The sequence below is a fragment of the Epinephelus lanceolatus genome, chromosome 12 (genome assembly GCF_041903045.1).
Source record: "Epinephelus lanceolatus isolate andai-2023 chromosome 12, ASM4190304v1, whole genome shotgun sequence".
In the NCBI taxonomy this organism is placed as follows: Eukaryota; Metazoa; Chordata; class Actinopteri; order Perciformes; family Serranidae; genus Epinephelus; species Epinephelus lanceolatus.
The window spans coordinates 23,084,541-23,097,482 of record NC_135745.1 but is presented as its reverse complement, the minus strand read 5'-3'; the positions used below and the strand labels follow the sequence as shown (position 1 = coordinate 23,097,482).

Here is a 12,942-nt window from a genome sequence, read left to right as displayed (position 1 = left end):
GCAGCCGCGCTCTTGAAAGCTGGCACAAAAAAGGCGCAAGAGTAGTGCTTAGTATCCGACCTTGCATTTTCCAGGTGGTTAAAGACACGGCATGTGTACGGCCCTTAATTTCCAGGGCTGGTACCTGCGGTTATTCCACAGGCTAGTTAATAACATGTCAGGCAGGAAATCCAAAGTGTGGGATCATTTTGAGAAGGTGAAGGACGAACCCAAGGTAATATGTAAACTCATCTTCATTGGTCGACTACAAACATGACGTATCATCTGAAACATGGAAGTAGCTACATGCCCATTAGCCACTTAGCACAATCATTACTGCTTTGCCGACAGCGTCATTAACAGGCGGCTCGCTCAGTGTGTGACGTGCACTTGTAGATAAAATATAGGCCTATATTAATGAAGGTTCATTAGTACGGTTTTGTATTTCTCTGTAATGTAGCACAGTGTTAACAATGTTACTGATACTATTCTTTCTCACACCTTCAACTCAAACCATTGTGTTGCCAAGCCCAAAACATATCATTTAATAATTTAATTAATATCGTAAACATGCAGGCGACTGGTCAACTAATGGCCCTAAATGATGACTATTGGTCGACTAAGAAAATGTACATGATGTACATCCATGCAAAAATTATTAATATTTGTACTGGTATAGGCACAGATTTAATATTTTACAGATTACTTTTAAGGCTCTTCTTGGTCTCTTTCCCAACTATATCTCTGACCTCTTAGTACAGTACACACCAGGATGTACTTTGACTTCCTCGGGTAGCAGAGGTCTTTTGTCTGTTCCAGAAGCCCAGCTGAAAACTGAAGGGAGCAGAGTGTTTGGTGTCAGGGCCCTGTGGCTCTGGAATTATCTGCCTGAGGAAATCAGGTCAGCTGAGTCAGTGATCTCTTTGAAGTCCCTCCTTAAAACATACATTTATCCAAGAGCCTTTCTGTACTGTTACGAGAGTTTTTTATGGTCATGGGTAAACTGAATAGCTCTGACACACATGCTTGTTATCTGATGGAGATTTAGTCAGTCTACAACTCACGAGGGATGAGCCAGTACATGGTAATCTGTATCTGTTTAAGCAACACAATTATCTATAACCTCCTGAGACCTGAACTTTTGTTTGGTGTGCATTTTCAATTTCTCCTAGCTATTTGGGATCAGTAGGACCTGATAGGCATAAAAAACTAAACATTGTAAACAATAAGTAAGTCCCAGTGTCCTCAAAAGAGACTACGTCCCATTGTCCTCAAACAAGACGATAATAACATCCCAAAGTCATCAAACGATATGATTGTGAAGTCCCAATGTCCTTAAATGAGACGACATGAAGCCCCAATGTCCTCAAATGAGACTACGTCCCATTGTCCTCAAACGAGACAATAATAACGTCCCAAAGTCATCAAACGATATGATTGTGAAGTCCCAATGTCCTTAAATGATACGACATGACGCCCCAATGTCCTCAAATGAGACGATAATAAAGTCCTTATGTCCTCAAACAAGATGATAATAAAGTCCCAACGTCTTCAAACGAGACCATAATAAAGTCCCAATGTCTTCAAACGAGACGACAATAAAGTCCCAATGTCCTCAAACAAGACAACAATTGAGTCCCAATGTTCTCAAACGAGACAATAATAAAGTCCTGATGTCCTCAAAAGAGACAACAATAAAGTCCAAATGTCCCCATACAAGATGACAATTAAGTCCCAATGTCCTCAAACGAGACGACAATTTAGTCCCAATGTCCTCAAACAAAACGACAATAAAGTCTCAATGTCCTCAAACAAAACGACAACTAAGTCCCAATGTCCTCAAACAAGACAACAATTAAGTCCCAGCGTTCTCAAACGAGACGATAATAAAGCCCCAATGTCCTCAAACGAGACGATAATAAAATCCCAATGTCTTCAAACGAGACGATAATAAAGCCCCAATGTCCTCAAACGAGACGATAATAAAGTCCCAATGTCTTCAAACGAGACGATAATAAAGCCCCAGTGTCCTCAAACGAGACGATAATAAAGTCCCAATGTCCTCAAACGAGACGATAATAAAGCCCCAATGTCCTCAAACGAGACGATAATAAAGCCCCAATGTCTTCAAACGAGACGATAATAAAGTCCCAATGTCCTCAAACGAGACGATAATAAAGCCCCAATGTCCTCAAACGAGACGATAATAAAGTCCCAATGTCCTCAAACGAGACGATAATAAAGTCCCAATGTCTTCAAATGGGACAACAATAAAGTCCCAGCGTCTTCAACCGAGTACTTTCTAATTAACAGTGTTTTATCTTGTTCCTGTTGCTAAAATTGGTCCAATTTGTTGCCATATCAAACTACAAACATTATTAATCATAACTAAACAAGTTTGAACCATAAAATGTGATCAGGTTTTGGACCTTGTTCACTTTCGTGTCAGGTTCAGCTGCAGACTGACTTGGCAGAGATGGCTACCATCTTGTTTTTACATGGATTAGTGTATTGTGCTCTTACTACCACTAGATGGCACAAAAAAGTGTCCACAAACGAGGACAACAGGTTCAACCAGTTTAAAAAAACATTCTCTTAAAGTAGAGTACTTAGAGCCTGAAATATCACCTCTACGCAAAACATTAAACAGCAAACACGGCGGTTCTTATTGCATCATAAGTCGTGGCCCTACGATTCAGTAGATGCAGTCATCCTACGGTCTGCATACATCAAATGTCTGTAAGAGTCTTAACACTGTAAAAGAAGTATGACAACAATGTTAATGAAGCTAAAAAAAAAACAAGAACGAAAACGCACTGTATTTGCTCCAAAGTAAAGCTTTAAAGACACACGGTGTGGTTGTTGGAACTCACAGCCCACACATTAGCCACTCAAACAAGTTACATAATATCCAACCCTTTCCTGCAGTCACTTTCCTCGATTTCTGAGTCCATTTGCTGCCCTCCATCTGAATTTTGCACATCATAGTAGTCATATGATTGCAAACAAGCTATTGATATCCATATCACTTTAAGCCCCTGATCAAACAGAAAGCATTTCAGCAGCTGGAGGCAACTTTTTGTAATTGTTCTTAATGAGAATGAACCTTTTTTCTTGGGGTTTTTGCGTTGCTAGGCACCTTGCGTTTCTGTGCTCTAGGCGTCTGGTGTTTTTGGCGGAGCGCTCCAAACTCCTTGAGCTGCCCCATGTCATCTCTTTTTTCATCATATTTTTTTCCATTGTCCAATCGGATGATTTGAGAGGCGGGCCTTCTGTGGTGGTCACGACAAGTTTACAGTTGGTAAACAATGGAGTAGAAAGTAGCAGTTGCTGGATACCCAGAGCTATAGGGACCGATGATAGACAGCAGGTTGTAAAACTGCCCCCGAGTCATCCTAAAATATGCTTGGAAACATCCATCATGGAGGCGAAGCTCCTGGACCAACGGGTGGTACTCCCCGAGATCCCCATCAAAAAGCAGTGCGGTGCACCTTGTGTTTTGCAACCTGCATAACGCTTTCTATGTGTTCGGGGCCTAATGAAACTGGTATGTTAACTTTTCTGCAATACCCAGCCCTAAACAGCAGTAGCAGTCTTTTCCCACTAGCTGATCATTTTATCACAAAAAGTATTCTGGTAGACGATACCATCCAAAGACCACTACCACAGTAAACCATGAGGGTACAGGTCCAATGAAAACACACATATCTGGAGTTGAAAAACTCACCGGTTTGTTGTCTTCATCCTCTGATGACTCTGAAATCTCCTCGTCCTCGAGAAACTCCACGTCTGACTCTCCGGGCGCGATGGGAACAATGACAGTCAAGTTGGGGTTCGTCATATAGCTGTCCCCCTCTGGTATGATGTACTTCTCTCCATAACGTCCAAAAATCCCACCATTGCTTTCCACATGATTTCCGACTAGCTTTATGGCCTGACCGGCGTCTTTGGCCTTCTCCTTCCGACGCTTCACGCCGCGGTTGAAGAGGTCCACAATGCTCGTGATGAGCCAGGATCCGCCAGAGTGGATGCGGGCAATGGCGATCTGGATGTTGTTCAAATCGCCATCTTCGTCGGGAGCGGAGAGGTTGTCAGAGCTGAAGGAGCTGAGCAGCAGGGCCAGAAAAAGATTCAACACCTGTAGACAGACAAATGTCATGTTACTTTTGATTTGGAGAAATGTCAGAACATTGTTATAATTTTATAGCCTGAATATGGCAGATATTTGTTTACGCTGTCTTCATGTCAACATTCAACAGAGCACAGTTTAGTCTGTAAGCTAAAGGATAAGAGCACCTAGTGGATGACATGACCTCTCTCATATTTTGTCAACACTGGGAAATCCTGCATTGTAAACTCAGGAGGATATGGCACATATGGCTTCAGCTGCTTTCAGCTTCACTGAGCTCAAGTTTCCAAGCATCCAACTCCCAAGTAATCTGTCTACTAGCTTAGAGAGCAGCATCAAGCACATCTCTGCACAGCAGCATGTGTGTGTGTGTGTGTGTGTGTGCGCGTGTGGGTGTGGGTGTGTGTGGGCGTGTGTACTGCCTGTGTGCATATGTGATGTGCACAGTTGGTAAGGATCATCTTTAGCCACTGAGCCAGTCAGAGATGGGGAGCATGAGCAGATGATTAGTGATGAATGCCCTCCGACCTTCTCGCCCCTAAGCATCCTGGATAATCCCTTGGATAAACAGCTTTCCCACAATTCATGTGCAGGGGAGGTTTTCTGTCCATTAAACTCTATAAGAAGCACTGTTGTGATCTGGGCTTTGCCCTAATAAGACAACAGGGTCACCGAAGGTGTCTGTATCCTACTGTAAAACAAGACAAACCACTGTGTGCTCTCGAGCCCTTTCACCTCTTACCTTTTATCAGAAAGGGCAGAAAGAGTGCAACAGTCCCACGGCCTGTCCGCAGGGCTTTGTAAGATTTTGTTTGATGATTACAATATGTAAACACCTGTATTTGCTGTGTCTTAGTGATTTACTTATGCAACCTATCATTCGAAGGCTATACTCCCTGTGGTTTGATTGATGTGGACCATTTCAAGATACAACCCCTTCAGCAGGTTCAATAAAAACTTTTGTTGGACAAAAATCAAACAAATAAACAGTTTTAATTCACCTATGGAGCCTTACTGTAATCCTCAGATCAATATCATACCAACAAAAACAGTCCTCAGAAACTCCCAAATGTCCAGACGATCAAAATCCAGTAAAATATTTAGTCCAAACACATTATTACATCTACAGTATACCGGGGTATTTAGAAATCCTGAAGGTACTGTATGACTTTCAATACTGTTACAGGCTCTCCTCCCTTTAATAAACTCATTATATGTAGTACACAGCACGTGCAACCAGAGGTCAGTTTTCGGGCTTGACTGATGGAACAGGCAGCTGAGCAAAAAGGCACGGCGACACAGAATAGTCGAGGAATGACACCGTGCCAAACTGGCTGCATGAGTAGTGGGTGTGCGTTGTGGAATTTCTTGTTTTTCTCGGCGCCCATCCGGCACACAGGACTGCAAACAGCCAGCCAGCAACAACCGAGAGAGACTGTAGGGAAAATCAGGACTCCATAGATATCAAAATGGTGGCTGAACTCTGACCTTTTAATTGACACCTCACTTGAGCCAATAGCAGCTTTCATGTCCTCTCCACAGCCTACAATAGCCAACAATTGGCCCAGTGGCTTATGGGTCTTGTAGTCAATCACACTCCTAACCTCCACGGGAGTTTTTATCTCCTTCTTGGCATTGCAGACTGCTATAAATGTACAGAAATTACAAAAAAAGGGCTCCTCTGTAAAAAAAAATATACTCAAGTAAAATACAAGTACCTAAAAATAGAGGGTAGAAGTAGTAGAAGTACAGTAATGTACTAAGTTACTTTCCACTACTGCTGGAGGGAGAGAAGACGGTTGATGTTGTGATTGCACATTTTTTAAGCCTCGCCACCTGTACAGCTTTATATGCTGGCATGGCTCATAACGCAGTTTACAAAAATAGAATGATGGCAGCAAACACTTGAAATTCTTAATGTTTTATAAATTTTAAAAAGAAGTGAATAAAAAACAGGCTGAAAGACAACTGTCACTTGATCAGTGGTTCTCAACCCAGGGTCTGGTGACCCCCAGAGGTCAGTGAGAAAGTTTCAGGGAGCCACCAGAAAAATAGGGAATAGTATTATTTTCAATATTTAATAACTAAAGAAGTGAGCCCAAGGTGAATAAGAGTCATTATTGATTACACTGATCCTAGGTTTCACTTTCTCCATGGTTATCTCCTCAACTGTAATTAAAAACTTTAGTGTTACTGTGAAGGAATTTTGTTGTGTTACAGCCTTCAACCTCAGTCAGTAAAGGACATGGGAGAAGGCCTAAAAGAGGCCTTAAGCTCAGGCTACTTAACCTTTGTTATCAACGCAATCCATCTTTGGTCTCCAAGTTCTGGCGGAGGGAGTACAACTGCCCAGATAAAGGTGCCTACGTGGCTTGGTTGCCATAGCTCCCAAGATTAAGGTGAAGGGAGATTGCCCTGTGCTCCAGGCTCAACAGATGAAAGTCTCTTTTTAAATATGCGTGTCTTGTAAGAGACAGTTGAGGTAACTTAGAATGAGCCAGGTGAGCATGCTTGTTATTTAGAGCGCTTTCAGACCTAGAGTTGTCTTGCTTTGGTCTGATCTGGGACTAATTTTGTTAAAGTTACATAATTGCCTAGAGTTGGTTTGTGTTCTCACAGCAGCATTTTCATGCAGACCAGATAAAATACCTTGTGTGAGAAAGCTGATCTTGATTGGTCAGAATTTCCATTGAAGAGGTCAGAATATTTTCTCACCACAAACGAACCGCACCAGAGTTGTTTGTAACCGGACCGAGACCACCTCTTCAAGAAGGTCTCAGTCTGGTTGTATTGGTGCACACCTGGGTGAGACCACTGTGTTCACACCCGCCCAAACAAAAAGCACTTAAGGGGCAAACAAACTTGAGTTCAACTGAACCAAACCAAACAGGACAGGTGTGAAAGCACACTTAAAGCGACACTTGGAAATTTTACGCTTTTCTTTGTTTAGTTTAAAATGCTATTAATAAGCTGATGGCACAGTGAAATATAAGTGAATTCCACCAGAAATAAAAACTCATAATTATACCATTCTCATATGGTTCTAAGAAAACTCTGACCAATCATTGCATTCGGACCGAATGCAATGATTGGTCGAGCATCCTGTCTGTCTTCCCCACGTGGAGGCCTCCGACTGACGTAACCGCTCGCGTAACATCACCTCTAATGTAATATAGGCTACAATGTTATATATGACAACACAGCATCCAGTTGCTAACGGTTAGCCTACTGTAGCCTTAAGTTGCCTGAGCCTCCTTGTTTGTTGCCAGTCACCAGTACTATCTAACGTTAGCGTTTACGTTATATTATAAAACTCATCAGTCATCACTGACCCCAGATAAGTTTCAAAACTCTGGGGCTGTGTTTGACTGTGCAGGACAGGTAACGTTATGTTTAGTTTGCTTCTAATATAACATTATATATGACAACACAGCATCCAGTTGCTAATGGCTAACGTTAGCCTACTGTAGCGTAGCCTCTGAAACATTAACGTTATCTTCCTTGTGCGTTTCCACTCACTAGTAATGTTAACGCAACTACCTAACGTTAGCAATGTAACCTTATTCTAAAACTCATCACTGACTCCGGTTGAGTTTTAAAACTCCAGGGTTGCATTTGACTGTCTTGGTTGTAACGTTACACTCGCTCTCCTCTTCCGTGTATCTAACGTTACCTTGCCAACGCCTACGTCTATCATAGACATAATGAGGACGTAATGGAGGAGGGGGGTGGAGTTGCAGGAGGAGGAGGAGGGGGGAGTAGACCTTTGGAGGGAGGTGGAGTTGCAGGAGGAGGAGGAGGGGGGAGTAGGCCTTTGGAGGGAGGTGGAGTTGCAGGAGGAGGAGGATGGGAGTTGTGGATGTTAAAATTTTTCCTCAGTGCTGTGTGAAATGCAAGAAAGGTAAAAAACCGTTGAGAATGACTGAACTAGTATTATAGCATTGCATAATTTCTAAGAATGTAATCAAAAGTTCTAACATAACCCTAGGATCAATGAACATATTAATGTTTGCAGTTGAAGAGCAGATAAACACACTGTTAAATCCATTCCTTACACTTTTGCTTGTGTTTTTGGTTTTGGAAAGGTGATTAAAAAATTACTTGATTAGTATGACTTAGTTAAAGGCGCTGTATGTAAGAATGTGGCCAAAACGGTTACTGCACTCAAATTCAAAATACTGCCACAAGTCGTGTCCGCCCCCCCCTCCCCTACAGATTTGAGGTTGCTGGACAGCGGCAAGCTGGAGATGGATTTGTCTGCCCACGGGCGGCTGATCTTCGGTTTTCCAGCGGATCGTTTGAGCAAGTCCGGCTTCTCTGCTGCTAACGCTGCTGCCAGGATACAGCTGAGGAGGAGCCAGCTGCTAATGCTATGCACCGGGACACTGCTAATGCTGCTTGCCATGCTGCTGTAGCTCAGTCGTAACTGTAACTGATGCTGAGACTCTACTGACCGCGTGACTGGGAGACGGCGGTGGGTGGCGCAACAGGCCAAAACACAAATTCAAAACATAAACATGATTTGCGGACTGTAAAAATGTTTTTTAAATGGGAATATTCTGGCTGTACAATTGTTGTCAGTGAGATCAGTATGTTATATGAACATTATTCCTTAGTCTCTGTGACATATTAGGATGATTTTATGACTATTTGCTTTAGATTTCTTACATATAGCTCCTTTAAAAAAAGGGGCTACACTTTGTCGCTGTGTCATGAAATGCATATCTGTGCTACTGTGCATCTACAGAACCTGTTTAAAAAGCATCACCTATGGATCTGCAGGCAAAACAGAGTTGGTCATCACCCAGGCAAAGAGTAACAAATATTTTCGAGTGAACCAAACAGGTTTTAAAACATTTCCCACAGACAGATACATTTCAGAGCGTAGGATTAAGTGAGGAACAAACTAGCGTTTAATGGCAGAGGGAACAGAGGGCATGCTGGGAACAGGTGTTTGAACCGTATCCAGCAGGCCTCCACACTCAAAGCCTTGCTCCATTTTTTAAAAAGCGTGACAGGGTTTTATAACAGTTATGTGACAACTGAATTGATTTCCGTATAATATTTTTCTAACGTGTGCTTAGCGTGAGAGGGAAAATCCACAAGCTGGCAGCACATTTCTTTCTTGTTTGAACTTGCATAATACAGACTGTATCTCCTGCTAATTTATGTGAGGGTCAGGCTGAGAGACTTAATGTACTCAGGATGAAACAAATGCTGAAAATGAATCAGGGCAAAACTTCATGATAATAATAACACAATCAAACTATATTTTACACACCTACGGCCAATTTAGAGTCACCAGTTAACCTGCATGTCTTTGGACTGTGGGAGGAAGCTGGAGTACCCGGAGAAAACCCACGCTAACACGGGAACAACACGCAAACTCTGCACAGAAGGGCTCCCCCACCCTGGGTTCGAACCAGGAACCCTCTTGCTGTGAGGCGACAGTGCTAACCACTTGATTCATCAGCCTCATACGCCTCAGCAGTCAGCAGCCTCAGAGTCAGCAGCCACCACCACCAGGGTCTGAACCCCATGGGGGGAATTTTTTTGCTACTGCTCAGTTAAACCAACACATTCTCACTCCAACCTTGCGACATATTGGACGTTTGGTCAAGGACTTTCCACGTCCACATACGACGTACAAGGTACCCTGGGTGTGTTGGTTGTTGACGTTCTGGGACACCATGTCACGTTCAGCCTGTTACATGCATTGTCTTCTTTCAAAATACACTTCTGTTTTCACAGGAAATTTAACATTTGCATACAGTCTCTTTCAAATTAAACTCACTGCATTGGTACAACACCACAAATTGACTTTTTTTCCCTTCAACAACAACAACACATGGTTGGGTTGGTATGAGATGTGAACACCACTCTCAGGTGAAGGTCGGTGTTTGTTGGACCCATCCACCACCCCTCCCACCTGCCCCAGTTGGACTATTGCCACCTTAACTTTCGTCCTTGTCCTGCCGCGTTTCCCCCTGATGCCACCAGGTGCCGTTAAACTATAACGGCAACCAGCCATGTGTCATGTTCACGTTAAAGGACACCTTTTTTCATTGGTTTCTGACACCGCAAATCACTGCCCAGGCGAAGGATTTCCACGACTTCAGCAATCAGTTGTCTAAGTGATAAAAAAAAGAGGTTCTTAATCTCAATGGGACACTCCTGGTTGAATACAGTGAATCAACTGAATACTAAAAATACATACATGTACAATATATACAGTACAGGCCAAAAGTTTGGACACACCTTCTCATTCAATGCGTTTTCTTTATTTTCATGACTATTTACATTGTAGATTCTCACTGAAGGCATCAAAACTATGAATGAACACATGTGAAGTTATGTACTTAACAAAAAAGGTGAAATAACTGAAAACATGTTTTATATTCTAGTTTCTTCAAAATAGCCACCCTTTCTTCTGATTACTGCTTTGCACACTCTTGGCATTCTCTCCATGAGCTTCAAGAGGTAGTTACCTGAAATGGTTTCCACTTCACAGGTGTGCCTTATCAGGGTTAATTAATGGAATTTCTTGCTTTATCAATGGGGTTGGGACCATCAGTTGTGTTGTGCAGAAGTCAGGTTAATACACAGCCGACAGCCCTATTGGACAACTGTTAAAATTCATATTATGGCAAGAACCAATCAGCTAACTAAAGAAAAACGAGTGGCCATCATTACTTTAAGAAATGAAGGTCAGTCAGTCCGGAAAACTGCAAAAACTTTAAATGTGTCCCCAAGTGGAGTCGCAAAAACCATCAAGCGCTACAACGAAACTGGCACACATGAGGACCGACCCAGGAAAGGAAGACCAAGAGTCACCTCTGCTTCTGAGGATAAGTTCATCCGAGTCACCAACCTCAGAAATCGCAAGTTAACAGCAGCTCAGATCAGAGACCAGATGAATGCCACACAGAGTTCTAGCAGCAGACCCATCTCTAGAACAACTGTTAAGAGGAGACTGCGCCAATCAGGCCTTCATGGTCAAATAGCTGCTAGGAAACCACTGCTAAGGAGAGGCAACAAGCAGAAGAGATTTGTTTGGGCCAAGAAACACAAGGAATGGACATTAGACCAGTGGAAATCTGTGCTTTGGTCTGATGAGTCCAAATTTGAGATCTTTGGTTCCAACCGCCGTGTCTTTGTGAGACGCAGAAATGGTGAACGGATGGATTCCACATGCCTGGTTCCCACTGTGAAGCATGGAGGAGGAGGTGTGATGGTGTGGGGGTGTTTTGCTGGTGACACTGTTGGGGATTTATTCAAAATTGAAGGCACACTGAACCAGCATGGCTACCACAGCATCCTGCAGCGACATGCCATCCCATCCGGTTTGCGTTTAGTTGGACGATCATTTATTTTTCAACAGGACAATGACCCCAAACACACCTCCAGGCTGTGTAAGGGCTATTTGACCAAGAAGGAGAGTGATGGAGTGCTGTGGCAGATGACCTGGCCTCCACAGTCACTGGACCTGAACCCAATCGAGATGGTTTGGGGTGAGCTGGACCACAGAGTGAAGGCAAAGGGGCCAACAAGTGCTAAACACCTCTGGGAACTCCTTCAAGACTGTTGGAAAACCATTTCAGGTGACTACCTCTTGAAGCTCATGGAGAGAATGCCAAGAGTGTGCAAAGCAGTAATCAGAGCAAAGGGTGGCTATTTTGAAGAAACTAGAATATAAAACATGTTTTCAGTTATTTCACCTTTTTTTGTTAAGTACATAACTTCACATGTGTTCATTCATAGTTTTGATGCCTTCAGTGAGAATCTACAATGTAAATAGTCATGAAAATAAAGAAAACGCATTGAATGAGAAGGTGTGTCCAAACTTTTGGCCTGTACTGTACATATATAAAATCACAGAAACAGACTACAACACTGCAATGTGTGATTTAGATATTCCAAGAATCAGCACTACAATGACACTACATTCAGAGTAAATCTGACCATAAATAAATGCTGCGACTGCCGCCTGTGCTTCTGGGTTTTGTTTTTTATCCATTCTCATTAACGTTAGCTTACAGGACACAGCTGGACAACACATCACCATATGGATGGACCAACAAATGTACATATCCTTGCTGTGGCACAGAGCGACAGGAGTTGTGTACAAACAGAGCCATTGTACAGATTATTATTTTCACAGAAACAGCTGCATGTGATAATGTACACGCTGCGATTCATCCTGTGTGACACTCAATACCTGCTGCAAAGGCTGGAATGACACCGAGAACACTCTGTGGCCTTGGCTGATCCTTTGTACAGTACTTAGGTCACAATTTCACCCATAAGGCTTAATTCATTAGCTGTGGATAAAACATTCAGTCCTGTTGGACATGAGACTGTGATAAAGCCGCTCCTAGTGGAGAGTGTGTCTGTTGAGGCTACAGTTTGCACGACAGCATGTGCAGATAATACATATCTTGCTTAGGAGGGAGAACAGATGGTTTATACTATGTCGTCCAGACATGATCTGCTTTGAAGTCTGCTAATGCTAATCTGCAAGACAGTTAGCATGATGCTGTGACACAACCGCATTCTCAGTGACCGGCGTGCGTTCAAGAGCGCTGACGAAAATATGCACAAACTGTTGAGGCTACACAGATATCTGAGTTTGCAAAAGATATCAGGACAAGGCACCAACAACTGTACGAGGATGTCCCGTCTTCATAATATGGAAATCACCAACCCTCACTGGTGCAACGTAATCCCTGATTACTCATGACATCATCATTTGGATTACAGTTGTTTGCAGTGGCGTGCAATTGAATTTCTCTGTAAGCACTTCCTGTTATCATTTACTGTTTAAAAGGAACACT

The 12,942-nt window shown here is 42.8% G+C and overlaps 1 protein-coding gene across 1 annotated transcript in view; it reads right to left on the bottom strand.

Annotated features, from left to right (window-relative positions):
- LOC117272115 (sodium channel protein type 2 subunit alpha-like) overlaps nt 1-12,942 on the bottom strand; it is an 81,912-nt gene that overhangs the window by 25,101 nt on the left and 43,869 nt on the right. The window contains exon 17 of the mRNA XM_033650869.2: nt 3,707-4,117. Within this exon, the coding sequence (XP_033506760.2) occupies nt 3,707-4,117 (411 nt within the window). The remainder of the gene's footprint in view (nt 1-3,706; nt 4,118-12,942) is intronic.